This window comes from Pseudorca crassidens, chromosome 11 (genome assembly GCF_039906515.1).
Source record: "Pseudorca crassidens isolate mPseCra1 chromosome 11, mPseCra1.hap1, whole genome shotgun sequence".
NCBI classification, from domain to species: Eukaryota; Metazoa; Chordata; class Mammalia; order Artiodactyla; family Delphinidae; genus Pseudorca; species Pseudorca crassidens.
Genome location: NC_090306.1, coordinates 65970232 through 65982678, shown reverse-complemented (window position 1 = coordinate 65982678; position 12447 = coordinate 65970232). Strand labels below are relative to the sequence as shown.

The window sequence follows — 12447 nt, the reverse complement described above, 5'->3', positions numbered from 1 at the left end:
TTCCTTCACATTCCTTTTGTTCTTCCCAATTAACACTGTTGCTATTATTTATTTGAATATTTGCTCCTCTGATCCTCAATTGTCCCTACACCTGGTGCCTTATGTGCTCAGTTAATATTGCCTAAATATGAATAGCTGGCTGTTATTCATCAATATACCATACATTCGTACCATGAGAGAACTTCTATTACTCAAGGCTGAAAATAATCCAATAAAGGTTACCAAGTTTAAAATTTAAAAAAGAAAAAAAGACAATTTGTAACTAGAAACAGTAGCAGACCTAGTTTTACCTTACCTTTTGTTATTAAACATGAACGCCAACCAAAGGCCATGAAAAATCAGATATATAAAAAGCATTGGACAAGTAGTTCTATAAGTAAGGACAGTGCTCACTGTTACTAACACAGCACTGCTCGGTTGTTACACAATAAAGAAACAGGCAACATCCTGTTTGGAAAAGATGTATGAAATTTATAAGCCTAGTCATGCTATCATAATTCTCTTTCTTCTACTTTCTTGTCTCAGTTAAAATCTGGAACTTTTATTCATTAATAACATAGTACCGATGCCAATTCTTAAGAACAGAGGCAAAAATAATTCAGCCAAAAAAGTTACATTTGTGTCATATGTATTCTTCTGAATCACCTTATTGAAGGCATGCCAATTTCAGGTTAGAAATTCAACCACATCAAAACAAATGAGGTTACAACACATTGTGACTCAAAATTCAGTGTAATTCTGACTAAAACTTTTTGGCTGGAAAAAAAAAATCACCTATTTTATAACATTTGCATTTCTCAGGTTTTGGTTTTTCTGTTTGTTTGTTTGCTTTAAATCAGAAGCAGAAATATCAACATAACATGTATACTAGATGTTGCATGACATTTGGGGGCTAATAAGGAACAGGAAGTAATAAAATTAAGAGAGTCTTATACCCATGAGAATATTTTCAGATTTGTAGAATTTTAGGCACAGATGTTTCAGATAAATATCTAAGGACCGCATCTCTATCTATAGTTATGAGTTTTGAAGGTTTATTTGTTTATTATCTGTCATGAAGTAATAGCTTGGCTATTTATTGAACTGTAATCAGAATCAAATTGGAATGCCAGCAGAGAACATAAGAGTTTTAGTATCCAACATCTCTTTATGGTTGAAATAATGAAAGTAAAACCAACAGTGTTGGGTTTGAGAAATAACATATGATATTCAGGGACTATAGAGCTTTTTAATATAAAGCCTTAAAAATCTTTTAACAGGTATTAATTCATGAATGTGCTCTTTATAAAGTTTGTAGCAATACTATTCTGCATTTCCGTATCAGTTTAGGTAGTAAAGAATGTCCATAATTATATGTTATTATCATATCATAATTAGGGTTCATTTTACAGATTCATTTTACAGATGAGAAAGCTGAGGCTCAGAGAAGTTACATGTCTTTCCCATCATCGTGCAGCTTTTATTATAGCAGGGCCTAAAGGTATTATAACTACTTCCAGTAAAACTTCAGGAAATAACTATAATTAATTTTAATAGAGTCGTCTTTGTGCCCAGAGTAATTAGATCAGGAAGTTTCCTTAAAACTGAAATGTTTTACAGAGAATCTTTCTTTATAGTGATTTTTTTCACAAGAGCGACACAGAGTTCATGACATTGTAGTAGGTCCTTAGAGGAGTGCTTAAACACACACACACACACACACACACACACACACACACACACCCCCAGACATGCTAGTTAATCACTCTTTAAAAATAAATTCTTTTTATTATTTTGGATTTCAGTTTTCTGACATTAAATAAAGCAGGTCAGTAGGTCAAAACAGTTCATCATTTTTTTCATTCTTCCAGTTTCTGTCAATTAAGTACTCATTATTTTTATTTTAAATGCCTATTCTATGCTAAAAAGAGTTTTGGAGGAAACCTCATCTTGTGGATTTTGGCTGTCATTCCTGATTATATCTGCTGACATAACTTCAGTTAAGGCATTTTGGTTTCATATTGTCCTATAAAATAAAGTTGTGGCTATTTAATTAAGAAAGGGGTGGGTTTTTATCTCAGCAGCTTATTAATCTATTATTTTATTATAAAACTCTAGGCTTTACCAAGTGGTAAAAATAAGAGAGGGCTGGGGGACAGACAGACCTCTAGATCGACAACTTTCTGGAAAAGGCTATGAATCATATCTCCTAGTCAGTCCCTGCTCAGCAAAATTCCAGCAGCCTGCCCTTAGAGTTATTTCCAAAAGTGTTGAAGAGTCAATGTGTTTACATTGGACTTTGTTATGAGCGAAGAAAATACTATTCATATATTTTTAAAATGCACATGGCAACTTTGGTTTTCTTTTGGTTTGGTTTTCTTCAAACCAGTTGTTCAGACAAAAAGGCTCCACTTAAAACTGGAAATGGGATTTATTGCCACCAAGACCAGTGTTAAATTATTCAGACATCAGAACAAAAAAAAAAGGTCAAGAATCTGATAAAACACCTGGAGATTGGTTCTTCAGGAGTCATACATATTCAACTGTATTGTTGTTATCACTTCTTCCTAAATTGCACCCAAAGAAATATATATGATAGAATATGATCAAATGGTTTCTTGAACAAGGAGAGAGACATGCAAAAGAAACTTCTAGTCCATTTATAAATGCAGTTAACTCTGGAAGTGAAGACAAGCAATATATTCAGAATAAACATGATTCTTACCATCTGAGATTGACTCCTAGGACATCCATTGATATCTTCAACTTTTTCATTTGCTAAAGCCAAGAAATAAAATAAAAGAGAGAAAAAAAGAACGACATGCTTAAGCCATGAAGTGAAACACAAAAAAAGGAGACTAAGAAAAAAAGAAAAAAAAAAAAACACCAAGCAAAATGCTGGTGCTACATTCACTCTGCCTCCTAAGCCGTGTACAAGAAGACACTCTTGTTAGCAGCCGTCAGGTCCATATGCACAAATCAGGCAAATAAAAAAAAAAAGTGAGTGAGAAGGAAGTTGCTGCTAATTCCTTAGCCTGTGCCAAATGACTGCTGGCATGAAACCTTTCACAATTGTCCCTGCTGGATCAGGATATAGTTTCAAGGAATCTCAGAGTATATGAGTTGCTCCAGCTAACGAAATGCACACATGGGAGACATATGGTTTAATGAAGCGTTCATTTCTGACAATTCAGTGTATGTAAAGATACAGTTCTAGCCATTTAAAAGTATGGCCAAACTGCCTTTTTCAAACATTCTCACATAAACATTTTAATTAAATCACGGGGAGGGCTGCATTAATCTCAGAGACACATGGACCAAGTTCCTAAGCATCCAAATTAAATTGTATTTTACCAAAGTGCGTGGGCGCAGAAACTTTCATGGCTTTTCTCAGAGGGCAGATCTTACCAATGATCTGGATGATTTCTGCTAGCAGCACTCCATCTGCAATGTCTTGCTGCAAATCCTTGATCAGCCGCTTGTGGCCCGATTTTGCCAGGTAGTGGTTGGCCCAGTCCGTGTAAATCTGTTGAACAGAGGGAGGGAAGAAGTGAGATGGGACGAGGGAAAAGAGAGGCAATAAAAATGCTTAAGACAAATGTTGGATTCAAAGGGAAGTTATTCTGGATCACATTCCAGCTTAAGGAGTCATAGCTCCAAAGGAAATAGTTGTAAAATAATTTTTAAACAGCTCTTTCCCCCACTTATCTCTTGTTTCAAAGGGGGATGACTCACTCTTTTTTCAAAACCCGGGACTAGTCACTTGTGACACAGCAAAACTCCCTTCCTGGATGACTACTGAGGAAGCTCCTGTTTGCAAATCAGTTTGAGTTTTTACTCTCTCGCCCCTGGTTCTATCATATTGAAAATAATCTGCCTGTTCTTGTAAAAGGAAGCCACCTGGATTGATTTATACCAGAATCTTACTATAAAAATGTGTGTTTCTCTGGGAAGACTTCATTAAATTTGTCATGTGAGATACTGTATGTGACAATATTTTGGCATCATTTTATGAAATAATTGCAAATGCCTAAGCTATTTTATTTGAACTGTCATATCCCATTTCAGCCTCTTGAAATGCATTTATATAAGAGAATAGAGGAAGCAAATGCAGTTATTACATAGAACTTATAATACAGAATCGAGGAGCAGATTATGAGCCATAAGGTTGGCAATCTACATAGAGTAGAGGTGTCTCTCCAATAACAGATTATGATAGAAGAAAAAATGAAACTGTTCAAAAACTTCACAAAAATAAAATGTTACTAATTTTTCAAATGTTATAGGCACTTACTGATGTAATGTAATCTAAATGTAAGGAAATAAATAAGTTAAGACTTTAATTTCATGAATGGCTCATATGGACATATTAATACATTTATTACAAGGCAGACTATAATATGTGATATGATAGAAGAATGCAAAATTTGAAATGAGAATAGAGGAGGACAATTAACTGAGAAACATACACATAAAAATGTGTTATAGAAGCACTGGAATTAGAACTGTAAACATAATAGAACGTAAAGATAGGAAGTGAAGGAAAGGGCTTTCCCCACAGAGGAGACAAGATACAGAAAGGCAGAGGAAAAAAGGAATCAAGGGCACAGTTGTAAATTATATAATTAAGGCAGGATGCCTGAAATTGTGACAAATTAGATTGGAAAGGTAAATTGAGCCTTGTAGTCATGAGCACTGAGTGCCAAGCAGAATGTAAAAAAATGCTTTTTTTATTTCTAACAAAACTAATACACGTTTTTGTAAAAATAAAATAAAATAGAAGTGTAGAAACTGAGAAATGGAGGTTTCCCCACAACTTGCAACCCCACCCACTTCTGAATAACTTGGTATAAATAGTTCTAGAATTTTTTCTACGCCTACCCACTTCACCACATGACACAATATTACACACACATACACATACTCATGATAGAACGTGTAACCAAATCTAGCTCAATTTTACTTATCACTACATTTTTCAGTTTTTTATGTAACAGTATTTTAATAACACTTCTAAAACCATTTTGCATATATTTTCTCATTATTTTTGATGTAATATTATACATAATATCAATCCCCTGTTGAAGGATATTTAATTTTTTAAAAAATGTTTCCACTGCATCTAAATTTGTAAGATACATCTTATATATGTATCTTGGCACATTCATATACTAGTATTTTTTACAGGACCAAAACCTAAAAGTGGGACCACTAAGTTTTTTTAATGTATCCTAGGTACAAACATTCCAAAATACAACATAGAAGAAAAAGAGGGTGTTTCTTTATTTTAGAAAATACAAAGTGATATCTTAATGCATATGTAGTGGTATTAAGTGTCCTGAAAGACATAAATAATTTGAAGCATCCTGTTGCATAAGAAAAACATATATGACAGCAACACTACATCTTTCTCCATGTTCATGATCTTCTTTATACTGAAGATATTAAAGTGAGATATTAAGTGATATTAAGTGAGAAAAATCACTTGCACAACTGTCTCCTGAATTAGAAAACAAACACTTGATTTCTAGATAGACACTTTTATTTGGTGATCATTTTCCTCAAGATTTTAGTCTGCTTGTGTTATTGTAAAATTTTAATTTTATAAGGATTTATACTGTTTAGAATATAAAAAATTGAGCACTTTCCCTTCATCTACACATCAACCAATGATAGCATTAATTGTTTGGTTTCTAGTAGAAATTTCAGGGCAAGCCAGGCTTGATTTGTGCCTGTCCCCTAGGCAGTGAGTTATAAGCACCAGTTAATTGACTTTAAAGGATCCACAAAGATGAAGAACATGAGTTCTGTAGTCAAGCAGACCTGGCTTTGAGGCCCAGCAGACTGCTTGCCACCCCTGGGACACTGAACAAGTTGCTTATCCTTTCTAAACCTGATTCCACATCTGAAAAATAAGGGTAATAATAATACTTACATTATAAAATTGTGTCAGGAATAAATAAAACAGCACTTGTAAAGTGCCTGTCACAGAGTTAGCCCTGAAAAAAGGTCTGCTGTTATTATCATTTTATGGCATCTAAGTGTTATTTGCTATGATGGATTTCCAACAAATATGTGTTGATGTTATCATTTTGCAAAGGTTAAAAAATTTGAAAGTATTGGCGGTTGAAGACTGGAGAAACTGTACTCGTTGCTTTCTTACACTACTCACATCTCTGACTCCTGCTATCTAATTCACTGGGGCCAAAGATCTGTCTGCCATCCAAACTCAGAGGAATGCATCCAATTTTAAGGCTGTGATGTTCTCATCCAGGCCTGCAATGCCTCCATCATGACACAGCCTCCAACAAACTCCACGTTGCATGGATTCCTCTTTTTTGATGAAGGCATTAAATTATGGAAAATATATTCATTTAACTTATTTAAATATACACAGAATGGAATGTATTAAAAATAAAAACAATAATACTTTTATTTTCCAAATGCATGTCAACAGTGCCTTAGTCTCTATCCAAACCCCTCCTGGGACTCAGGTGGGAAAACAGATGGGAAACCAGCTGGTTGGCTTCAAGACCTTGTTGGGATAGCCTCTGGCTGAGCTCATGAAACACGTTTTCACTTGAACCAGGATTCCTTCTAGAGGAATCCCAAGCCTGAGTGCTTTGACTCGTCCAGCATCTCTAACACATGAAACTTTGCTCAGATAGTAGCTCTGACTTAGCTGCAATCAGAAAAATCTATTCAGACTAAATAAATGAATTTAAAAACTAAGTCCCATGCACTTTATTTACTTACTCTTTCTAACAGACATGTGTAGAAGATACCTGATTCAAGTTAAATCGGTGATTTTCAAAGGATTATAATCTAGATTAGGAAATATAAAACAATTACAAAGCAACTTATACATATATTTAAAATTAAGTATATATAAACTTATATTTTCCTGTCTTTTAAAAAATAAAAAATTAAATTTAAAAAAGTGGACATATGAACTGTGTCTTTAAGCAGACAGTTTTCAAGCAAAGGACACATGGTATATAAATATATATATTTAAAACTCATCGATAAACTTTCTGTAATAACCTGATGAGAGAAGATACAAACAACCTTGTCAATCATCATTAGACTCTGTTGTTCAAATAAACACAACAGAATGGTGAAATCATGTCCGAATTTTGGATCTGAGCTCCAAAGTTGCCCTTGATTCATTCCCATAAAAATAATCACAGCATTTAACCTCTTAGCCTCAGTTGAATGAGTGAAATGTGTGGTACTTATTTTGTAGGATTATGGTATGAATTATAGTTGTTGTTTTTTTTAGTGAAGAAACTGATATAATTGAAAATAATATCATATCAATCGTAAATCAATATTTGGTATTTTCTACAGGGCCATTGAGTGTTTAAGTCATCAAGGTTGTGACCAAAGCTTTAAATGTCATTTACCTTAAAACATCTGAGGAAAGCTGGCTTCAGATGTTTAAACTGCAATATTATGAATATAAATGTCATCTCATGTAATAATTATATTTCAGTTAATTCAGAAGAATTAATGAGATTACATTTACCAAAGTGCTACTTAGAAACTCTAGCACAGTTGTATGTTTAATAATGCATTTACAGTAATTTAAAATAATAGAAATTTAAGGCACTATGGCATACTTTATATTTCATATTTATCAGCATGGGTTTTAGGGCCTATTATGCAACAGCAGGTATTCTTTAAGGAACAGTCTATACGGTTGGAATTTCTGCTCTGCCACTCAATATCCATGTGGATACCGACTGAACATTTATTTCCTCTCAGTGTAAGATTTTTCTCATCTGTAAAATGGCAATAATAGTATTACTTATTAATGGGATTATTGTGAGGAGTTAATAAATTTATACTTTTGGAACATGGCCTTTCACTTACTAAATATTTGTTAAATGTCAAATAGTATTATTAGTTCACATTTTCATATTTACATTAATCATAATTGGTTTATTAGCATTATAAAACAGTATCTTTGTCAAATCCTTAAATCTTAGCTGTCCACCCAAAGGTAGTTCACCTAACTAATTAAGGAAAACTGCTGCAAATTGTAATGATCTCTTAATTATTTGATCCTATAATATTTCTTTTACAGTGCTAATTTGTAAATTATAAAATAATAGGGTCAAATAGAAGGCAATATTCCTGATTTCAAGCTATACTATAAAGCTATGGTCATCAAAACAGTATGGTACTAGCATAACAACAGATAAATAGACCAATGGAACAGAATTGAGAGCCTAGAAATAAAACCATGCATATATAATCAACTAATATTTGACAAAAGAGCTAAGAGCACTCAATGGAGAAAAGACAGTCACTTCGATAAATGCTGCTGAGATAATTAAGATAGTCACATGTGAAAGAATGAAACTGGACCCATATCTTATGCCACTTAAAAAAAATTAACTCAAAATGGATTAAGACCTGAAAACATGAAACCCCTAGAAACAAACACAGGAATAAATTCCCTGACATGGGTCTTGGGAATGAAGTTTTGGATATGACATCTAAAGCACAAGAAACAAAACAAAACAAAAAACAAGTGGGACTACACCAAACTAAAAAGCTTCTGCACAGCAAAAGGAATCAACAAAGTGAAAAGACAACCCATGGAATGGGAAAAAAATATTTGCAAACAGTATAATCTGATAAAGGAATTAATACCTAAAATATATAAAGAAATTGTACAATTCAATACCAAAAATACAAATAACCCAATTAAAAATAGGCAAAGGATCTGAATAGACATTTGTCCAAAGAAAATACACAAAATTCCAACAGGTATAAGAAAAGATGTTCAATATCACTAGTCATTAGGGAAATGCAAATTAAAACCACAATGTGATAGCACCTCACGCCTGTTAGAATGGCTGTTATCAAAAAGACAAGAGATAACAAATGCTGACATGGATATGGAGAAAAGGGAACCCCTGTGTACTACTGGTGGAATTTTAAATTGGTATAGCCACTAGGGAAATTAGTATGGAGGATCCTCAAGTAGTTAAAAATAGAACTACCATATGATCTAGCATTTCTACTTCTGGAAATATATGCAAAGGAAATAGAAACACTAACTCAAAAAGATATCTGCAACCCCGTGTTCATAGGAGCATTATTTACAATAGCTAAGACATAGAAAAAAACCTAAGTGTCCATCGATGGATGAATGGAAAAATAAGTTGTGGTACATATATAGATATATAAAATATAGATATATGTTTATACACACACACACGATGGAATGTTATTCACTCATAGAAAATGAGGAAATCCTACTATTTGCCACAATATGAATGAAACTTGAAGGCATTATGCTAAGTGGAATAAGTCATACAGAGAAATACAAATATTGTATCATCTCACTTACATGTGGAATCTAAAAACAAATGAAAAAACCTCATTGAAAAAAGATAAGACTTGGGGTTACCAGAGGTGGAGGGTGGAGGGCGAGGGGGAATTGGAGAGAGGTGGCAAAAGGTACAAACTTCCAGTTACAAGATAAATAAGCACTAAGGATGTAATGCGTGGCATGATGACTATAGTTAATACTGCTGTATGATACACAGGAAATTTGTTAAGTGAGTTAATCCTGTGAATTCTCATCACAAGAAGACTCCCCCTTCCATTTTTTTCTTTTTACTGTATCTATCTATATGACAAGTTGGATGTTAACTGAACGTACTGTGGTAATAATTTCACAGTATATGTAAACCAAACCATCAGGCTGTATGCGTTAAACGTATACAGTGATGTATATCAATTATTTCTCAATAAAACGGCAAATGAATAAATAATAAATATGCTGTAAAACAAACAAACAAAAATAGAAGACAAAATATAGACATCATATTGCTTTTATCCTGTTACAGTAAAACAACATCAGAAGATCTACTTTGGTTCTCCATGGAGTCTTAAACTTTTGTTTATGATGAATTTTTTTTTCACTACTGACAATATAATGCACTGCCTTTGTGTATCACAGCAAACTGCTCCTGAATTTTTTAACCATAATTCAGTATTTGATGAGTGTATTATAAGTAACCTGACAGTTATATAAAAATTATTATGACTGTTTTTGTTACTGCATACACTACACACTGAGGTATACAAATGTTTCAATGAGATACAAATTTATTTTTAATGAGTGCTAAATGATCAAAGAAATGTAGAGAAGTAGGTGGGGAAAGACAGACTCTTCAGTCAAGAGCCTATTTTAACAGAAAGACACTAACCTATAACCTACTTAGAAAATATTATAAATGAAGTCAGATGATTTTAAATATCACTTGAGCTGGTTTCAACCCTGCATTTATTTATACACATTAGTTTATCCCCAACATTCAAGGAGTAGTGATATATTCCCGTAAGCACTGCTCTCTGGTTTATTCAAATTATAGGTTTTGAGAAGTCAAATAGGCTCTTCTAATCCACAGCAGAAAGAAACTGTTTTGAAAACCAACAATTTCAACAGTAATAATTGGGTTTTCACATTACATAAATCAGCAAAGGACTAAGCACATAAAAGATAAGCCATAAATGGTAGATTAGGGAAGAGTGACCAGTGATGAAAGTGTTTTTTCCCACAAAGAGAAGAATTAATCCTGGGAAGAGAATTGGAAGGAAGGGAAGGTGCTAAGATTCGACCTAACAGGCTACCTCTCTGGGTGGAGTTTCATAGCATCTGGACCCGAGAAGGACTCACAAAGCATAACATCTACCAAAAGCTTATGGGAGAGCAACCATTTTTTTCTTCCAATTCCTGAGAATCATATGGGATTTTCTAAGGGAAAGCAAGTGAGCCCAGAGAGTATTTGAAATCAGGACAGGAAGGATGCTTAGACCTAATATGGGAAAGGACAAAAAGCAAGAAATATGTGAGCACAGGTTATGATAACTCCAGTCTGACAGACATCATAAATTTCACCACTTACCAGACAGTGGCACTGATGGGCACTAACGGCCCATAAGATGTGGCATCATGGTGCCTTGGAAGTGAGTACCCTTGTTCACCAACCCTCCCCAGACTATCACTTCAGGGAGAAAGATGTACAAGGGAAGGAGAAGGATCTGAAGTTGACTGGGCCTTTTCTGATAGGACTGAACTTTAAACCAGAAGTAACTGAATACTTTGAAGTGGGAAAAATAAATTTTCTCCTGCTGTACAGAAATAGAAATTTGAGAGGTGAACTTATATATATATTCTTTAAAAAAAGAAATAGAATCTATCTCTTTGCCTATTATTATTATTATTATTTTGGTCACGCTGCGCAGCTTATGGGGTCTTAGTTCCCCGACCAGGGATCAAACCCGGGCTCCCTGCAGTGCAAGAGAAGAGTCCTAACCACTGGACCGCCAGGGAATTCCCTATATATTCTTTTTAAAAGCTATAATTTTGTACACCTCAGTGTATGATTCAAAAATCCATGAGTGATAGGCAATGTTGGGTGAAGGAGATTAGAAAAATTACAGTATGGAATTAAGACCTGAAACATGCTATTTTTACTCAGTTTGAAATTTGATCACAGACTGGATCTTCAGTTGCTATCACAGAACTGATATGACCAAAAGATCCATGGAGTTCAATGTCATGACTCTTGCAGACCTTCTAGAAATCTCCATACTGAGGGCTATGAGGGACTAGTATAAAATGAACCCATTAAAAGCTTTTGATAATATAAACATCATCACAATATAAGTAATAGATTCACCAAGTAAATGGTTCAACTCAGCTAGTTTACTTCTCAGTTTTTACATCAAGGAAAATACCGTTAATGAAATTTTTTAAAAAATTTCAAGTTTGAAGGTTGATTAAAAGTGAATATTGATGAGTCAGCAACCCCAGAAAATCAGAAGGTCTATGAAAGCAGGTAGATTCTAAAGTAAACATAAAATAAACTCTAATAATTTCCTTTTGCTTTTTTTCTTTATTTCTCACACTCAATCTCTGACCCAGTTCTGTTAATTCTATCTCCTTAATATCTTTTGACCCTTCGGCTCCATTACTGCTGTAATTATTCTGGTTCAGCTTTTCATCATCTCTCACCCAAATTGCTTTAAAAGTCCTAGAAACTGTCTCTAAATTAGGCAGGGTATGCACTAAACTATTCTATACACTATAGATAGGGACTGCTTTAAAATGCAAATCTGATAAAGTAATTTACCTTCCTACCTAAAAATCACAGGATAGCTCCCACTTGACTTCAGAATAAAAGTTTCCTTATGAAGCCAATTTACTCCAGTTCTTAAAAGTGAATTTGTTTAGGGCTTCCCTGGTGGCGCAGTGGTTGAGAGTTCGCCTGCCGATGCAGGGGACACGGGTTCGTGCCCCGGTCTGGGAAGACCCCACATGCCGCGGAGCGGCTGGGCCCGTGAGTCATGGCCGCTGAGCCTGCGCGTCCGGAGCCTGTGCTCCGCAACGGGAGAGGCCACAACAGTGAGAGGCCCGCGTACCGAAAAAAAAAAAGTGAATTT

General features: G+C 34.4%; 1 protein-coding gene across 13 annotated transcripts in view; it reads right to left on the bottom strand.

Moving 5' to 3' along the window:
- Positions 1-12447, bottom strand: part of NAV3 (neuron navigator 3) — a 944477-nt gene that overhangs the window by 250175 nt on the left and 681855 nt on the right. For 11 of the 13 annotated variants that reach the window (XM_067697415.1, XM_067697414.1, XM_067697416.1 and 8 more), the window contains 2 exons: positions 3388-3505; positions 2705-2757 (listed from right to left, as the gene is read on the bottom strand). In XM_067697415.1, coding sequence (XP_067553516.1) covers positions 2705-2757; positions 3388-3505 — 171 coding nt within the window. Of the gene's footprint in view, positions 1-2704; positions 3169-3387; positions 3636-12447 lie in introns of those variants that run through there. The other 2 variants (XM_067697419.1, XM_067697420.1) reach the window with 2 other exon arrangements.